The 19,015-nt window shown below is 42.2% G+C and overlaps 1 protein-coding gene across 4 annotated transcripts in view; it reads right to left on the reverse strand.

Moving 5' to 3' along the window:
- Positions 1-18,101, reverse strand: part of LOC125451420 (myelin basic protein) — a 184,502-nt gene extending 166,401 nt beyond the window's left edge. For 3 of the 4 annotated variants that reach the window (XM_048528473.1, XM_048528475.1, XM_048528472.1), the window contains exon 1: positions 18,066-18,101. In XM_048528473.1, the coding sequence (XP_048384430.1) occupies positions 18,066-18,086 (21 nt within the window). In that variant the 5' untranslated portion in view covers positions 18,087-18,101. Of the gene's footprint in view, positions 1-2,146; positions 2,334-18,065 lie in introns of those variants that run through there. The other variant, XM_048528474.2, reaches the window with a different exon arrangement.
- Positions 18,102-19,015: the final 914 nt, after the last annotated feature.

Below are 19,015 nucleotides of genomic sequence, written 5' to 3' on the forward strand. Positions count from 1 at the left end.
AATTGTAAAGTGAACCCCAGAATCTTCTTTTACCTCCCAGGCTCTTTCCTGGCCTGTCAGTCAAGCAACCACCATCTCTGACCAATCAAATAATTTATGACCAACAAACAGACTCTTTTGCTTTCTTTCTGAACACTGGCACCTTAATGTCACTAATTCATCTTCTGCATTGACACAAATGAGACTTGAGAGATTAACTTACCATTCCTGGAGACACTAGGGCATGCTGGCAAATTCATGTCCAACATTTATTACTTAAAATAGCAACTGAAGTACAGCAAAATGTCCCACAACAGACAGACAATAACATTTGACAATGATCCACTGAACTATTTGGGCATGTGACCAAAGTATAGACTGACGTAGGTTTTCAGCGCACCTTAAACAAAGGACTACAAGTATTCAAAAGGTTTAGGGAGGGAATGCTTGAACTTAGGATCTAGAGAACAGACGGTGCAGCTATCAGTAGCAGAGTGAAGGAAGGGCAGAATTGAACATTTGGAACCCAATTTACAAGTGTATAAATACCTAACCTTCTTTGGCCATGAAATAAAGAGGCGGCAGGGAGAGTGGGGGATTGAACGTTCATCAGACAGCTCTTGAACAGACTGCTGCCAGAGTACAACATCCTTTAAATATTATGACAATCCTTACTGACTCAGTCAAGAATAACAGGCAAAGACTTAAACCAGGACCTTTTCATTGCAAACAGACCTGTTCTTTCCCCAAAATCGTAAATAGCTCAGCGCTGACCAAAGATTGCACACAAGACTGTGCTTAAAGTAGGTGGCCCAACTAAAGAATTATGTTTAACTTTAAGCAAGTGATATAGATTAAAGTTCCATTTCCCACAAGTGAAAAAAGTAGGTCAACGTGGGAGGTGAAACTAGCCAGTTACATTAGACAAGCAACTGTGACAATTCCAAAGGGATCACAAGTAAGCCAAATACTTACCCCTACGGACACCTCCCCCGCCCAAGAAATTTTCCAACACAACTGTAGCTATTAGATCCAAGTAATAACTATAATCAGCACCCGAATCTTACTTGTACCCATGTGTCAAAAAAAAGCACGTTAGTTTATTACGTAGTCCACATGACAATATCTTGACAAATCTAAAGTCTTAAAAATACACACAATCAAAAATGCAATAACAAATCTATTGCTAGAATCTGGCCCCACCCCATTCGTCACACAAAAGACAAAGTACTTTAGTTTCTGCCAGGTTCGTGTTATCTTTAAAGAATTTCAGTACAGGTCGATGGGAGTATTTCCAGGGACAGAACAGTCAGTCACCCGAAGGCACAGCTTTAGGAATGAAAAATAAACAAAAAAAATCTGAAAAAGAGTAGCAGGATCATATTAACTTTCAGGAAGGAACTGAATATGTCATTAAAGTGGAGAATTCTGCCGTGCTAGAGTGAAAAGGTGAAAGGAGAAGGGGGAGCAATTGGATCCTATGTTTTGAAGAGTCAGGGGAGTCACAGTGGGCCAAATGAGCTCCTTCTCTGGTTATGTTTCATTAAAGAAATCCGAAAGGACCAACCAATTCAGAGAAAAGAAACGTACAATAGCTCAACTCATGGTGAAGCAGGGCGGTGAAAGGCATCAACGGGCTGGAAAAACAGGTTGGTTTGGAAAGTAGGAATTAGAGAGGCGGCAAAACAAAATCAAACCCAAGGTTCACTCAAATGAAATAAGGTGGAAACGCCATATCACTAACCGGAAACTGCATCGCACTTGCGCATTGACGGTCTGGAGCTAACTACAAAATACTGGCATTATTATTGAAAAAAATAAACACCGAACACATCCACAAGACAACATGTATGGGCCATCCTTTAGAGTTCGGAAGCCCAATTTGTGTCCAAGCCTCTCTTTTGCAAGGTGATTGCAGTATAGGACGAAAGCTTTGTGGAATATAGAGGTGATTATCGTCTTAGCACATTGCACAATGTTCGTGAGCTCCCTCACAACACACACACGAAAATCGAACAACCCAAGAAGAACTATTGAACATTAACAGGCAAAAACAAAGTAAGCCGATTTCTTGTCATGTGTCAGAATTGTTCATCGCCGTCCCCTCCCCTTAGTATATTTGCAAGGTTATGAGGAACTGAATGTGTTATTTTCCTTACTCACGTACCCGAGCTCTCCGACTCTGAAACGATGCATTAAACAACCCGGAACAGTCTTGTCGTTTTCAGTAGTAATTTTCCTCAGGATACAGTTCGAATCGCAACGTTCAGCCTCTCAGAAATGTAGTCAGTCAGGGTAGTTTCATTTGGGTTGTGTGAATATAATGCTGGACACTTCCTGTTTTTTTCTCTCTCTATCCATCAAGGTACTATGTAAAGGCTGGGTGGGGAAAGATTACCAACGAACTGCAGCCAATCAGCAATTGAAAACAGCCGAAAGCAGACCTGCTAATGGTGCTCCGTCCAAACATCACTGCTCAAAATCAAACGTGTAGCAACAACTTTCATTTAAGAGAAGACCTGCAACCTATCTCCATGGTTTCTCGTGTCAGCAGGCCATGATGATTTTTGCATGAGCAGCTAGTTTTTTGTTGCATTATCATCACTCACCGATCACAATCAGAAAAAAAGACTTTCACTGTAGGGACATCCAGCCTGTACATGTTAAATATGCAAAGATGTTGGCTTATTTGCGTTCATGTACTCACATCTGAAAGAGAGAGGAGCCTTCGTGCTTTCTTCGACAGAATGTTGTTGATCATTCAGCAGAATTGGAATAAGATATCAGGATAACTTGCAGATTTTGTGACCAGTGCCTCGTCTACCACCCCGTACCTAACTGAAATTTTAAAGTTTTGCCTGCTCCTTCGTTTTGGACTCCGCCACCAGAGGAAATCTAATCATTTGTAGACATGTCAATCGGATCACCAGTTAATCTTCTGGTCTCCAAGCTTAGTCTACTCAATATGTGGAGGTTGGTTTAACATAATTGGCTGGATAGTTGGCCTTCAAAGCAGTGTGAAACTAATAGTGTTGGTTCAATCTCAATCTCTCTTAATAACAAGGTCAGGGTTGGATCTAAGCGCACAGAGTGCATTCAGTTAGGAAGGAGATAGGTTTGATTGGGTGAAGGGTTGCGGAGAAATTGAGGCAACCAATTTCACATCGACAGTTCTCAATGAACAGGTTGAGTGCAGATAAAATGCCAGAGGGAGGGATCCAGGAGGAGAGAGAGTGTTGGAGCTGTGCGAAGGGGTCTGTGGGACGGGGAGAGGAATCTTATCCAAATAAATGGGCATGGAGATGAAGACAATGGAAGAAGAATTCAATGTCATGCTGTGTCTGAAATTCATTCAGGTAGAAAGCAGAGACCTTTGCTGGGTACAGAATGTTCAGCACTGGTGACTGGAAGGTTTGGAGGGATGGTGAATACTTGACAGGAGGTGGGGTTAGGGGAGGGGATAGAGTCTGAGGGAAGGGGAGGAAGCTTCCAAAGAACCATAGATACCTCTGAGTTGTCACATCTTGTGGGCCTGAAAAGAAAAGAAAAAGCTCCTTGTTAGCACAGCAAATGAGCCGGAGGATGAAGTGGAACTGCGGAGTGGTGCAACCCTGAGCCAGTGTGTTGCGATGCCATTGGAGAGAAAGGTCGACAGTGTGTATGTGACGCCACATTGCACTGAGTGTGGATCTCAGGATGAAGCGAGAACAGCTGAATCGTTGAATCATATGGAGATACCTGTAATCCTGGGAGGATTCAAGGCATGAGGGATGAGACTTCAGTTGGAATCAATGTGGGGTGAGCCTGAGCCACAGGCAGTCACTAAGGAGTGTGTTGTGACTGTGGAAATGAGTCTTAGCAAATATCTGGTCACACACCAGGAGTGAGAGTGAAATTAATGTCCATGGTCAAGAAAAGAAAATTGGAACGAAAATACTGTCGATAGAGAAGTAGAACTTCTTTGAAGTGGACGTACCTCGAAGAGATATGGCAGTGAGTTAAATATTAAATAGAAACTGAAAGAGATGTGGATACTGCAAACCAGAAACAAAACAGAAGTTGCTGGAAAAGCTGAGCAGGTCTGGCAGCATCTGTGAAGACAAATCAGAGTTAATGTTTCGGTTCCGGTGACCCTTCCTCAGAACTAACTCATGCAATGCTGAGGGAGATCTATTTATCCAAGTGGTTAAGCTGAGACCCTGCCAGCACTCCCGGGGGATAAAAATGGTGGCACTATTGTGAAGAAACTCTATCTGTGACATCCTGGCCAATCAACAAACATTCCTCAACCAGAAACTTGCCAAAATACAGATTACTGCTTGTCTGAGTATGGCAGCTTTTTTTTGGATTTGTTGGTAGGATGTGGGTGTTAGCCGCCAGGCCAGCATTTGTTGCTCAAAGCTGTTTATGATTGAGGAGATGGTGGGGAGCTGCCTTTTGGACCTACTACAGTCTGTCAGAGTTGGATGGGCGTGGTGGTGGAATTGTGAAAGGTACCCATAGTCCTGTCAGGAAAGGTTTTCCAGGATTTTGACCCAGTGAAAGTGAAGGAATAGTGATATAGCATGGTGCTATTCCTGTGCATCAGCTGCCATCGTCCTTCTGGATGATAGAAGTCATGAGTTTGGAAGGTGCCATCAAAGGAACTTGGGTGAGTTGCTGCTGTGCATCTTAAAGATGATGAACATTGCTGCTATTGTGTGTTGGTGGGGAGAGTGAATGGTGAAGCTTATAAACTGGCTGCCAAACAAGTGGACTGTTTTGTTCATGATGGTGTCAAGCTTTTTGAAGGTTGTTAGAGCTTCACTCATTTGAGTCAATGAATGGTATTTCATAACACTATTGACTCATGCCGGATGAGTGATGTACACTTTTTTGAGGAGTCAGGAGATGAGTTATTCACCTAAAAATTTCTAGTCTCTGACTTGCCCTTTTCCCCACCATTATTTATAAGGCTGGTTCAGTTCTATTTCTGATCAATGAAATCTGCAGTTTGTTGGTACTGGATAATTTAGCAGTGGTAATGCCAGTGAATATCAAGGTGAGACAGATTTGCTTTTGTTGGAGATGGCAACTTCCTAGCACATGTGTGGTGCAAATGTTACTTGCCATCTTTCACCCTAGTCTAGGTATTACCCAGCTCTTGCTGTGTTTGTGCACAGACTACCTCAGGATCTGAACATTGTGCAATCATCAGCAAAAATCCCCACTTTTACATTGAACTTAGAACATAGAATAATACAGCAAAGAACAGACTTTTCAGCTCAGCATGTCTGTGTTGTTCATGATGCTGTTCTAAACTGATCCCACCTGCCTGCACATAGTCCGTCTATTCCCTGCCTTTTCACATGTCTTTCTAATTGCCTCTTAAGCTTTGCTATCGTACCTGCTTCTACACCTCTCCTGGTAGTTCCAAACACCTACTAGTTCCAAACACCTACTAGTATGCTATGCCCCCTAGTATTTTGTACTTCCACTGACCAGCCATCCTATCCGTGCCTCTCGTCATTCGATATACTTCTATCAGTTCATCCCTCAGCCTATGATGCTGTAACAAAAACAATCCACATTTATCCAAGATAACAAGGTGTGGAGCTGGATGAACACAGCAGGCCAAGCAACATCAGAGGAGCAGGAAAGTTTGACATTTCAGTTCGAGACCCTCTGATGCTGCTTGGCCTGCTGTGTTCATCCAGCTTCATACTGTGTTATCTCAGATTCTCCAGCATCGGCAGTTCCTACTGTCTCCCACATTTATCCAACCTTTATTTTATCTAATACACTTCAATCAGCCAAGATCATGATAAACCTTTTTCACCCTGTCCAAGGCCTTCACGTCCTTCCTACAGTGTGGCCATTAGAACTGCACACAATACTCCAAATGTGGCCTAACTGAAGTCTTATACAGTTGCAACATAACTTGCAAAATTTTATACTCAGTGTCCTGAATGATGAAGGCATACCGTATGCCTTCTCCACCACACTATCTACTTATGTTACCACGTTCAGGGAGCTATGGTCCTGCCTCTGCATATCAGTACTCCTAAAGGTCCTGCCATTTACTGTCCATGACATTATGATGCCTCTGCATATCAGTACTCCTAAGGGTCCTGCCATTTACTGTATATGACATTATGATGGAAAGAAGGACATTGCTGTAAGATAGTTGGGCCTGGGACACTCCGTAAGGAATCCTGCAGTTGAGAAGATCATCTTCCTTTGCACTAGGTCTGACTCAGTGGGTAAATTTTCCATGATTCCCATATCCTTGAGTTTTGCCAGACTACTTTGATATTTTACCTTGTCAAATGCTGCCTTGATGTCATGGGCAGTCGCTTTGACCTTATCTCTGGGGTTCAGCTTTTTTGTCCACATTTGACCAAGGTTGTCATAAGGACCGAAGGTGAGTGACCCTGACAGAACACAAACTGAGTGTCAGTGGGCATATTCTAATTGGGTAAGTGCTGCTTGATAGCATGGTGAAAAAACCTCTTCCATCATTTTATTTGTGATCAAGAGTAGGCTGATGGGACAGTCACTGGTCACGTTAGATTTGTTATACTTTGTGTAGATAGGATATACTGGAGCAAATATCCACACTGCCAGGTAGTGTTAGTGTTGCTGCTGTATTGGAATAGATTGATAGAGGAGCAGCTAATTTTGGAGTACACGTCTTCTGTATTATTGCTGGACTGTAATCAGAGCCCATCGCCTTTGCAGTGTCCAGTGCTTTAACTATTTCTTGGTATTACGTGGAGTGAATCAATTTGGCTAAAGACTGGTTGGAGTCCTCAGGAAGCACTGACATGGATCACTCACCTTGGCTAAAGGTCATTGTGAATTCTTCAGCCCTGTCTTTCACATTTGTACACTGAGCAACTCACATCATTGAGGATGGAGATAATTATGGAGCATTGCCCTGTTGGTTTTTGTATTGTCCGCCGTCATTCATATTTGGATGTGGCAGAACTGATTGGTTTAAATCTGATCCCTGATTGTTGGATTGCTTTGCTGTGTCTTTTGCATGCTGCTCCTGTTTTTTGGTCCTCAAGTAGTCCTGTGTTTTACTTTAATCAAGTTGCTCATTTTTAAGCATGTCTGGTGCTGCTGCTGGCCTACCCTCATGCATTGAACCAAGGCTGATCCCTCCATGCTTGATGGCAGGAGTAGAGTTGCGTGATATGTTGAAACATGACCAAACTGTGGTTGAATTAGGTTCTATTGCTGTTGTTAGCTTCCAGTGCCTCATGAATGTCCAGTTTTGAGTTGCTACGACAATCTGAAATCTGTTACATGTTACTTGATCAGTGTTGCATAATACAATGGAGAATATCCTAAATGTGAAGACAGGACTTCTTCTCAACAAGGTCTGCGTGATGGTCACTTCTACCAATTCTGACGTGGATAGATGTATCTGTGACAGTTGTATTGGTGAGGACGAGGTCCGTGTGGAGTTTGCACATTCTCCCCGTGTCTGCATGGGTTTCCTCCGGGTGCTCCGGTTTCCTCCCACAGTCCAAAGATGTGCAGGTTAGGTGGATTGGCCATGCTAAATTGCCCATAGTGTTCAGGGGTGTGTGGGTTATAGGGGGATGGGATTGGGTCTGGGTGGGATGCTCCAAGGGGCAGTGTGGACTTGTTGGGCCAAAGGGCCTGTTTCCACACTGTAGGAAATCTAAAAAATCTAAATATGTTCTTCATCTTTGCCACCATCAGTGATTCTTCCAAGAGGTGTTCAACAGCGAGGGTGGGGGTGGGAGGGGGATTACTAGTTGGTAATCAGCAGGAGGTTTCCTTGCCTGTGTTTATACTGATGTTATCCTAGGGTAACTGTGACGTAACCAATGATTCATTCTCTTGCCGCTTCTAGTAGGTGCAAATTGTCAGTGGGACATGACATACCAAGCGACGGTAATGTTGGGTCACACAGATTGGAAGATATGATTTTGTGAGAATGACTACATCAGGCTATTGCTTGACTAGTCTGTAAAGACAGCTCTCCCAACTTTAATCAAGTCTCAGAAGTTGCTGAAGACTTTTCTGGTTGTCGGCTTGGTTTTGCCATCATTGGTACCACGTAGATCAATGCTGTGTGGTTGTCTGATATTCTTTTTCTTATACTTTAAGACAGATGTCAGATGCAGGTTCTTTACTCAGATAGTGGTAAGGGCATGGAATGCCCTGCCTGCCAATGTAGTTAACTCAGCCACATCAGGGGCATTTAAACAGTCCTTGGATAAGCGTATCGATGATGACGGGATAGTGTTGGGGAGGGGCTTAGATTAGTTCACAGGTCGGCACAACATCGAGGGCCGAAGGGCCTGTTCTGCGCCGTATTGTTCTATGTTCTATGCTTTGAAAATGGTTAGACTTCAAAACGACTTCATTGATTGTAAAAGCTATGACATCTCCAGATGTAAAGAAGGCTTTATTATGGTTATATTCTCACAACCAATTTGTTGGCATGACAATACGTGGAATTTGTCATGCAGCAATTAATTCCTGCTTAAAGTTTTAAAACTTGACAAACATCTTTCTAGTTTTGTTGATGGTATCTGAAGTACCATTAGCATTTTGGACCTAAGCTCTAATCAATATTACTCCGATACCATAACAGGAACTAAACCTAAACAAAATCTAAGGAAATAGACTAGAGAATATAAAAATGAAATTGAATGTCTGGTCATTTGTATCATTTACTGTGCATGGACTCTTGCTGTATGCAAATTAACTGCTCTGACTACCTACATAACGGCAGTGTTTAAATTACAGAAGCAGTTTGTTAAAGATGACATTGGTCTTCCATTGACAGTAACACCAAACGGGGAAGTGAATCTGCAGCAGGTTTACATAATACCAATTATATAAGTGAATGGTCTTATGCGTTGCCATTTTGATATTCCCATCCACATGAAGCTTCAATCGTGTTGGTCTCTTAATGTTGTTCTCTTGTTGGTAGTTGGGTTGCTGTGAAACTCTGGGTCTGATGGTTGACGTAAAGCAGGTGGTATGTTCATCTCTTCCCATCAGCTGCCTGCAGTTGAGGAACAGCTTCTTGGGTGTAAGTGCCTGTAGTTATTCGCTTTCACTGTATGATTGAGCCATTCCATGCAGGTAGCGAGTTCCCACTTGGGCTACTTTTGTCAAATGCTTGTCAAATGCTTGTATCCTGCATGGCTGTCCAATTCTCAACTCTGGCAATGGTTGAGCGGGCTTGTCAATGTGAAACTTGATTTTTTGTCATTTCATGTTGATTTTGTGACTCACACTTGCGACTACTTCTTATTCAGCAGCTTTTTTGCTGTTGCAAGAGTGGTTTGGGTCCTTTGTGGAATTAGTCTTTGTACTGAATGACGTTCCAAGGCTTCCAAGGTGTGTTTCTCCAAATGAAGATTGTCTTGAATAGATCTGTGTGGGATTTGCTCAATTCCTTTATGATTCCTTTCAGCTTTTCCATTTGTCTGAGGATAGTGTAGAAATGATGTGTGCTGTTGATTACATTTTCTAATCACTTGTGAAATCACTGAATTTTTCACTTGTGAACTGAGGGACATTGTCACTTATGACAAGGTTAAAATTGCACAATGGTTGAAGTGTGGTTTTAGGCATTTAACAATCTCAGCGGTAGTCATTGAATAGTAGTGTGCTGTGATGATAATCTGTTCCTGGAAGTGTAAAGAGATCTAATCCCAGCTTCATCCAGCATTTGTCTTGGATGTCGTATGTCTTTGGGGCTGTTTATTTTACTTAGTTAGGTACTTGTTACAAACATTGTACAGTCTGTTGTAGTTGATGTTATTGCTCATGTTTGTCTTGAACGCATCGATAGCCTTTCTCAGTCTGGACTCAATTCCTTAGTCACTTGAATGGATGTACTTCTATGGAAGTATCACTCCTATCAACATCTTTGGGATAATGAGCGTACTTCCTTTGTACAACATGCCACCTTCGGCTCTTAATGCATCTCTATATGCTTTCATAGCCGCATAGATGTGTACATGATGCTCTTGGCAATCCTTTTACCATTAATCCTTGCAATGCTTGGAGGTTAGTGTTTTGTTTGAATAGCGTGCATGATTTAAACAAGGTGCTTTTTATATTCAGTATCTCTGCTGGCTTGATGACTTCTGGAGCATATTGACTTGCTGATTCATGTTTAACCTGGAAGATTTCACAGTCTGTTTTTAAATGCACCATTTTTCCGTCAGGAGTGTTGCTCTTCAAATTGTATCTGCTTTCCTAATTTCTATGTCACATCCAGATGGTATCCCTGTAACCAGAGTAACATTATTTGGAGACATTTTGAGGCAGTTATTAACAACTTAATGAATAAGGTTTGAAATGACTTGTGGTCAAATTCAATTCTTTATTGTTCCAAGTGGGTACTGATGAAAATGTTCACACACAAATACATAGGGTGAGCACTGTTTCTCAGTCTGGGCATCATATCTTTGTCCTTGTGCCCTGGATACAGAAGCAACTGGTTGTCTTTGCTTCATTAGTATTGCACCAACTCCTGTTTTACTGGTGTCAGACTGCAGGGTGATTTCATTTACAGCGAAGTATTTCAGCATTGGCATTGCTGTCATGAGCTGCTTAATGTTGGTGAATTCTACTTCTTGTTCTGTGCCTCAATACTACAGCACACCTTGGCTGTGAGTTAGATTTATGATTCACATTCTGCCAAAAATCAGTCAAGAAATAGTTGACAAATGTAACAAATCATTGCACTGCTTTTATCACTGGTAATACAGGTGGTTGCAGCATTGCTGATACAATGTTCATCTTTTTGGGATCTGGATGAAAACATTTTGCTGTCAGCACTTGACTTGCCATCTTCAAATTTAACCATTTCTTGTTTAACTTCAGGATTCTGAGCAAATTCTGTCAAGCAGTTGCACTAGATTTTGATTCCAGTCACATATGGCTTCTTGTTTGTATTTGCATATTCATGACTAGCAAAGCATCCATTAATTATTTCATGTTGTCTGCATTGATATTCTCCTGGAGCAGCGGAAATGCCAATCGCACACACATCCATCTATGTTGTCTGAAGCATGTCTATAATGTGGTTAGGAAGCTGCTCATTTCATCATCTTCTCTTGCCAGTAACCATACATTGTACCTAGGGTGGTGTAGATTTTGGCATTTACAAGTTTCAGCAAAATTCCTTCAAAGTTAGTCATGGGATGGTGAGATCTGTCCAGGGCTCATTTACGTTCTTTGGGTCAATGCATACTTTTAGTTTCTAGGTTGTTTCACTCCTACCATTGTTGCTATTCCATTCTGTTGGAGTTGTCACTTTCTTGATTGCTTCCTTCTTGCCTAGCTCTTTCATTGAGAGTTACCAGATAAGCTTCAAACTTATCCCAGCTGAGATGAGTGTGAATGGGAACTGCAGATGCTGGAGAATCCAAGATAACAAAGTGTGGAGCTGGATGAACACAGCAGGCCAAGCAGCATCTTAGGAGCACAAAAGCTGACGTTTTGGGCCTGGGCCCTTCATCAGCCCTCTGATGAAGGGTCTCGGCCCAAAACGTCAGCTTTTGTGCTCCTGAGATGCTGCTTGGCCTGCTGTGTTCATCCAGCTCCACACTTTGTTATCTGAGATGAGTGCTACTTGTTTGTAATCTATGGTCTAGAACTTCAGATCCTTGTTCGTATTGTTACTACGGGCTCATAGAGAATTTATCATTGGCATAAATAGGATACCATCACATAGCCTCCACCTCACTTTTGATTGCTTCAGTTTTGGATTGCCTTGTTATGTCATAGCAATTAAAGCCAGAAAAGTTCGTAATATTTCATACTGCATTACGGTCTGACACTATTTGTTGACCTAATGTTCTCCTTCTGCAGTCCTCAGTCCAACAGTTACAAAATACGTCTCACCTATTGGCCTGACTGAAACAACCTGTTGTGTAGTGTATAATGATTCATCAGAATCCCCAGTTGATAGCTCTGCAGTGGCCATCTACCTACTTGTTAATAAAATGTGAGGCTGGATGAACACAGCAGGCCAAGCAGCATCTCAGGAGCACACAAGAGCTTTTGTGCTCCTGAGATGCTGCTTGGCCTGCTGTGTTCATCCGGCCCCACATTTTATTATCTTGGATTCTCCTGCATCTTCAGTTCCCATTATCTCTGATACCTACTTGTTAGACTTTTTTTTAATATCAGACACTTGTATGCAAAATGTTTCAGCTTCTTGCACTAAGAACATTGTTTTCTGTGTGCTGGATATACCTTCTTCCCCTTCATATTGGTGACATTCACTGTATTTGCACTTTAATCTTTCTGTGTGATTTTTCTGTCCTATGGGAAGGAGTATCTGTTTGCATAAAGCAAGACCTGGTCTGTGCTACCATGAATATGCTGATTTACTTCTGTACATGCTAATTGCTCTCTGAAGTGAACGTTCCTCCTGTGTCAGTGGACATGCTGTCACTTCAGGCTGTCTTACAGTTAATACAATCCCAACTTTAATTAGGTCATCCTGTAATTGCACATGTTCACAGGTTTCTGAAAGCTGAGTTAATGACATTACAAGTTGATCAACTGGCTCCTTTTCACTTTGGTCCTTTAAATTGAGTACATACTGTTCATGCAGTAGGTTCACTCAGGTTCAAGGCATGCCTTCAAAGCTTCCAAAATTTCTGTCACATGTTTTTTCAGATTGATTTTGGCTGGAATATATTTTGAAACAGTCTCCTCCCAATAGTGATAAAAGTAGAATGACTTTTAACTTCTGTCTTGCTCAGCAAATCGGTTACTATTTCATAATTATGTCATTTTGCATTGAAGAAATTACAACTCTCCTTTGTGTTCATTGTCATTTCAACTGGAGCTGGTAGGGAGAAAATCTACATCATTTTCTCTTAATCAGTAGTTTACTTATGGCTTGTTTTAATCGTTGTCATTTTTAAAGTTTGTTTTAGTGCCTGCTCATGCACACTTCTGACTCTTTATAGGCAGGGGAATCAGATTCTTTGAATATTTTGAAGACAAAGGCCAATAGATTCTTGGTAAGCAATGTGATGTTTGGTTATCAGGGATAGGCTGGAATGTGGATTTGCAGTCAGATCAGTCATGATCTTATTAAGTAGTGGAGCAGTTTCAGGTAGGTAAATGTCCCACTCCTGTTCCTAACTCGTAAGTGTGTAAGTGCTTTATGAAAAGGGATGTGTGAGGCTGGAAATGGAGGAACACAGACATAATAGAGAATTGAGGGTCTGAAAGTGGTTATATTAATCAGGAAGGGTAGGCTCTTGATTCGACCAACTTTCCAGGGTACTTCAGTGAGGTAAAGGGAGAAGAGCACACATGAGTTCTACGTCTAACAAAAAAAAATCAAAACGTTCAGCTGAAAGAATTTTGGTAAATATAACTGACATGTAAAAATACATAGTGTTTTCCATTATTAATTCCATCAGCACACATTATGCATCATTTTGTTCTATTAAAAGCACTACATAAAGAAAAGTTCATTGTGTTCTGTGGAATAGCATCTTACTTGTATATATTATAACTAGGAAGTAGGTCCATTCACCAGATGTCTCCTATTCAATTGATTGGGAGCAGCCCATGCACCTTCTCCCACCAGCAGACCAGCTCATACGTGTAGGTGTCCCTGTAATTCTTTAAATCTGAGTGGCAACAGCCTCCCACTATATTGTTGCAGACGCCAGAATGTTATGCTGTTATTTTGCCAGGCTTCTGGTGGTGGTGCTCCCTCTATTCTCCAGTAGCTATCCCCTGTGCTGGAGATGCAGTTTCATGGGAATATATAGAACTTGGGCAACAAATACATTTTGCAGTGGACTGAATGGTGTTTTCCTAATTCTATACCTTTTATTTGTTCATGTCCTTACACAGACTCTGATCCGGTCATAATTACTGGGCAACCTTGGAAACCATTGAATCGATCTGTCGTTTCTCAGCAACTTGCAAACTTTCAGTGACACAATTCTGCAAGATTCCAGCCCTGCCCGAATGCCCATTGAATGCAACAGTTCTATGAATTTTACATTGGTAAAGGCTCCCTACAGTGATGACCCAATTTTTACTTTTCGAAATGTGAAATGTCTTTCCAATCGATCCTTGATTAAAAGAGTTCATGCTGCTTCGAGCTCTCAGTAATTATTGTGAAAGGAAAAATGTCTTCTTTCCATCAGCTCACATTGTATTGAAAGCTTAATCCTGGAGGGCAGTGCAGCTAATTAATCTAGAGCATATAGAATATTTTATTTCAAATGCTATAAATAACTTCACTTGCTGCATATTTTAAATGCATTGACAGAAAGAAAAGTAACTTCCATTTGTAAAGGGTCTTTCATGAATTTGGAATGTCTCAAAGCACTTCACGATCAACAACAGTGTACAATGGCCTGCCCATATTATCGCTAGACTATTATCCAGAAACCCAGCCAATATTCTGGGGATCTGGGTTTGAATGCTACCAGGGCAGATGGTGAAAATTGAATCCTATAAAGATAATGGTTTGGAATTAAGAATGTACTGATCACCACAAAATCAAAGCCAGTTGTCGGAAAGACGCATCTGGTTCGCTCATGACCATCAGGGAAGGAAATCTGCCATCCTCACCTGGTCAGGCCTATATGTGACTCCAGACCCACAGCAATGTGGCTAATTCTCACTTGCTTCTGAAATGGCCAAGCAAGCCACACAGTTGTACTGGTTGCTACTAAGTATCAAAGAAGTGAAACGAGATGTATCACCTAGCAAAGAACTAGCCAGCGGACAATGGCAGAAACAGCCCTGTCAACCCTGCAAATTCATCCTCACTAACATCTGTGGTTAGTGCCAAAATTGGGAGAACTGTCGCACAGACTAGTTAAGCAACAGCTTGACATAGTCATACTGACAGAATCACATCTGAGAGACAATGTCTCAAACACAACCATCGCAATCCCTGGATATGTTCTGTCCTACTGGAAGGACAGACCTAGCAGAGGTGGTGGTACAGCGGTATACAGTCAGGAGAGAGTTGCTGTAGGAGTCCTCGACATTGACTCCAGACTAAATTAAGTCTCATGGCTTCGAGTGAAACATGGGCAAGAAAACCTCCTCCTGATTACCACATACTGCCCTCCCTCAGCTGATGAATCAGTACTCTTCCATGTTGAACAATACCTGGAGGAAGCACTGAGGATGGCAAGGGCACCAAATGTACACTGGGTGGGGGATTTCAATCAAGAGTGGTTCAGCAGCAATACTACAGATTGAGCTGTTGGGTCCTAAAGGGCATAGATGCTAGACTAGGTCTACTGCAGGTGGTGAGGGAACTGACAAGAGGGAAAAACATAATTGACCTCACCTTTATTAATCTGCCAGCTGCAATTGTATCTGTCCATACAGTATTGGTATGAGTGACCATCACACAGTCCTTATGGAAACAAAGTCCCGCCTTCACATTGAGAATAACTTTCATTGTGTTATGTGGCAATATCACCGTGCTAAAACGGATAGACTTTACCCAAACCTAGCAACTCAAGACTGGGTGCCCATGAGGCACTGTGGGCCATCAACAGCAGCAGAATTGCAATCCAGCACAATGTGTATCCTTATGGCCTGGCATATCTCCCACTCAACCATTACCATCAAGCCAGGGAATGAATGCTGGTTCAATGGACGGTGCAGGAGGGCATGCCAGGAGCAGCACCAGGCGTACTGAATGATGAGGTATCAACCTGGTGAAGCCACCAAACAGGACTACTTGCATGCCAAACAGCGAAAAGAGCAAGTGATAGACAGAGCTGAATGATCCCACAAACAATTGATCAGATCTAAGCTCTGCAGTCCTGCCACATCCAGTTGTGAATGGTGGTGGACAATTAAACAACTCACTGGAGGAGGAGACTCCACATATATCCCCATCCTCAATGATGGAAGAGCTCAGCACTTCAGTGCAAAAGATAAGGCTGAAACTTTTGCAGCAATCTTCAGCCAGAAGTGCCGAGTGGATGATTCATCTCGGGTTCCTCCAGTGGTCCCCAGCATTACAGATACCAGTCTTCAGCCAATTCAATTCACTTCATGTGATGTCACGAAACGGTTGGGGACACTGGGTACTGCAGAGGCTATGGGCCCTGACAACATTCCAGCAATAGTACTGAAGACTTATGCTCCAGAACCTATTGCTCCCCAGGCCAAGCTGTTCCAGTACAGTTACAACACTGGTATCTATCCAGCAATTTGGAAAATTCACCAAGAATGTCCTGTACACAAAAAGCAGGATAAATCCAATCCAGCAAATTAGTCTGCTCTTAATCACCAATGAAGTGATGGAAGGTGTCATCAACACTGCTACAGAGTAGGACTGACTCAGCACCTGTTTAGTGACACCCAGTTTGGGTTCCACCAGGGCCACTCAGCTCCTGAACTCATTACAGCCTTCATTCAAACATGGTCAATAGAGTTGAATTCCAGAGTTGAGGTGAGAGTGACAGCCCTTGACATCATGGCTGCAATTGGCCAAATGTGGTATGAAGGAGCGAAACTGGAATCACTGGGTATTAGGGGGGCAAAATTTCTGGTATTTGGAGTCATCCCTGACACATAGGAAGATGGACATGGTGTTTGGAGGTTAATCATCTCAGCTCCAGGGCATTTCTGCAGGAGTTCCTCAGGGTAGTGTCCTTGGCCCAACCATCTTCAGCTGCTTCATCAAAGACATTCCCTCCATCGTAAGGCCAGAAGTGGAATCTTTGCTGATGATTGCTCAAAATTCAGTACCATTTGCAAACCCTCAGATACTGAAGCAGTCCATGTTCACATGCAACAAGCTCTGGACAATATCCAGGTTTGGGCTGATGAGTGGCAAATGACGTTCACGCCACACAAATACCAAGCTATGACCACTACCAATAAGAGACAATCTAACCAGCACCCCTTGACATTCATTCATGTTACCATCACTGAACCCCTCACTATCAACATCCTGGGGTTACCATTGACCAGAGACTCCACTGGACTCACCACATTAACAGAGTGGCTACAAGAGCAGCTCAGAGGCTGGGAAAACTGCGGAAAGTAACTCACCTCCTGACTCCTCAAAGCCTGTCCACCATCCACAAGGCACAAGTCAGGAGTGTGTTGGAATGCTCCCCCCCACTTGCCTGTGAGTGCATCCCCAATGACACACAAGAAGCTTGACACTATCCAGAACAGAGCAGCCTGCTTCATTGGCACTATATCCAGAAGCATCCACTCCCTCCACCACCGAAGCTCAGTTGCAGCAGTGTGTACTACCTACAAGATGCATGGCAGAAATTCACCAAAGACCCTCAGACAGCACATTCCAAACGCACAACCACTTCCACCTAGCAGGACAAGGGCAGCAGACATATGGGAACATCATCACCTTCAAGTTCCCCTCCAAGACACTCACCATCCTGACTTGGAAATATATCACTGTTCCTTCACTGTCACTGGTTCAAAATCCTGGAATTCCCTCCCTAATGGCATTATGGGTCAACCTACAGCAAGTGAACTACAGCAGTTCAGGAAGGCCGCTCAACACCACCTTCTCAAAGGCATCGAGGAATGGGCAAGAAATGCTGGCCAGCCAGTGACACCCACATCCCACGAAAAAAGAATCCACTATTGAAATGTAGGAAATACAGCAATTAAAATGCACTTGGAAAACTCTTCCAAGCAGCAAAGAGACTGACCAGATTGTCTATTTTAGTGGTATCAGAAGAAATAATAGGCAAAACACCAAAGGAACTCTCCTGTTTTTCCTAAAAATAATGCAATGGGATCTATTTTACATTAACCAGAAAGAACAAACAGGAATTATTAGCAGCCAAAATTCTCTTCTGCATCAAGGTTATCTTGAACTCAATTTTTTTACTGACTGCTGCAAATTTGATTTGCAACAAACCCCAGACATTTTTCAATACCTGCAATCAATTTTGGAGTTTAAATTGAAGAAGTAACTTCATATTCAATAACATTCACCGAACAATCTTTGGGAACTAGTAATTGTCGTCTACTGAAACAAGCTTAAACCCAAAAAGACTGAAACAAAGCAAAAAAAAATTGTAAGTTCACAGGAGACCTACCTGTAAAGATGACCAGATCATTAGCTTGGAGGCAGATAATCCCCTTCACAAGAGCACAGGCCTGAAAGAACATAACTTTTTACAGATGCTCTTGATTTACATCAGCAAGGAAATGAAGAATGAGTGCTTCTAAGAACCTGAGACATTAGACTGAAATTGAATAAATTAATGAAATTAGGGCAAATGCATGGGCCAGAAGGTACATGTCCCACCCTCTCCAGACGACCAGTTTCAAAATATCTAAAAAAAGATCAGGTCAGAACTGAGAGGTGATACTTAGCAGGGAAACAGCGAAAAGGCTGCAGTCATTTTGTCTTGATTATAGTCTAAGGTGTTTAAAGGTTTTATGGAGAAGCTGTAGAACAATGTTTCTCGTGTAGAAGAAATTAAAACTATAGCTAGAAATATGCAATAGTAACTAATAAACCTTTTTGTTGACTTTCTTTAGCTAGAATTAGGGATGTGGAACTCACTACAATATGGAATAGTTGAAATGAATAGCACAGATACATTTAAGTGGAAGGTGGATGAATACATGAGGGGTAAACAAATAGAATGATATACTGACAGGGTGAAATGAAGAACAGTGGAAAGAAGCTTTATGAGGGTACTACACCAGCACAGACTAGTCGGGCAGAACGCCCTGTTTCTACGTTATACATTCTGTATAATTACTTGAAAATTTTACCACATCTAATGTTACCAGTACCTTATTTTTACAGTTAGGTTGGAAAAGTAAATGGCCTGATTTATGTGCAAATCTGTAACCCATTCTAAAGTGTAAATAGGCGTGGAGCTGAAGGGTCTAGGCCCGAAACATCAGCTTTCCTGCTCCGAAGATGCTGCTTGGCCTGCTGTGTTCATCCAGCTCCACGCCTTGTTATCTCGGATTCTCCAGAATCTGCAGTTCCCATTATCTCTAAAGTGTAGGTGCTCTACTCTTCAATACA

This window comes from Stegostoma tigrinum, chromosome 5 (genome assembly GCF_030684315.1).
Source record: "Stegostoma tigrinum isolate sSteTig4 chromosome 5, sSteTig4.hap1, whole genome shotgun sequence".
NCBI lineage: Eukaryota > Metazoa > Chordata > Chondrichthyes > Orectolobiformes > Stegostomatidae > Stegostoma > Stegostoma tigrinum.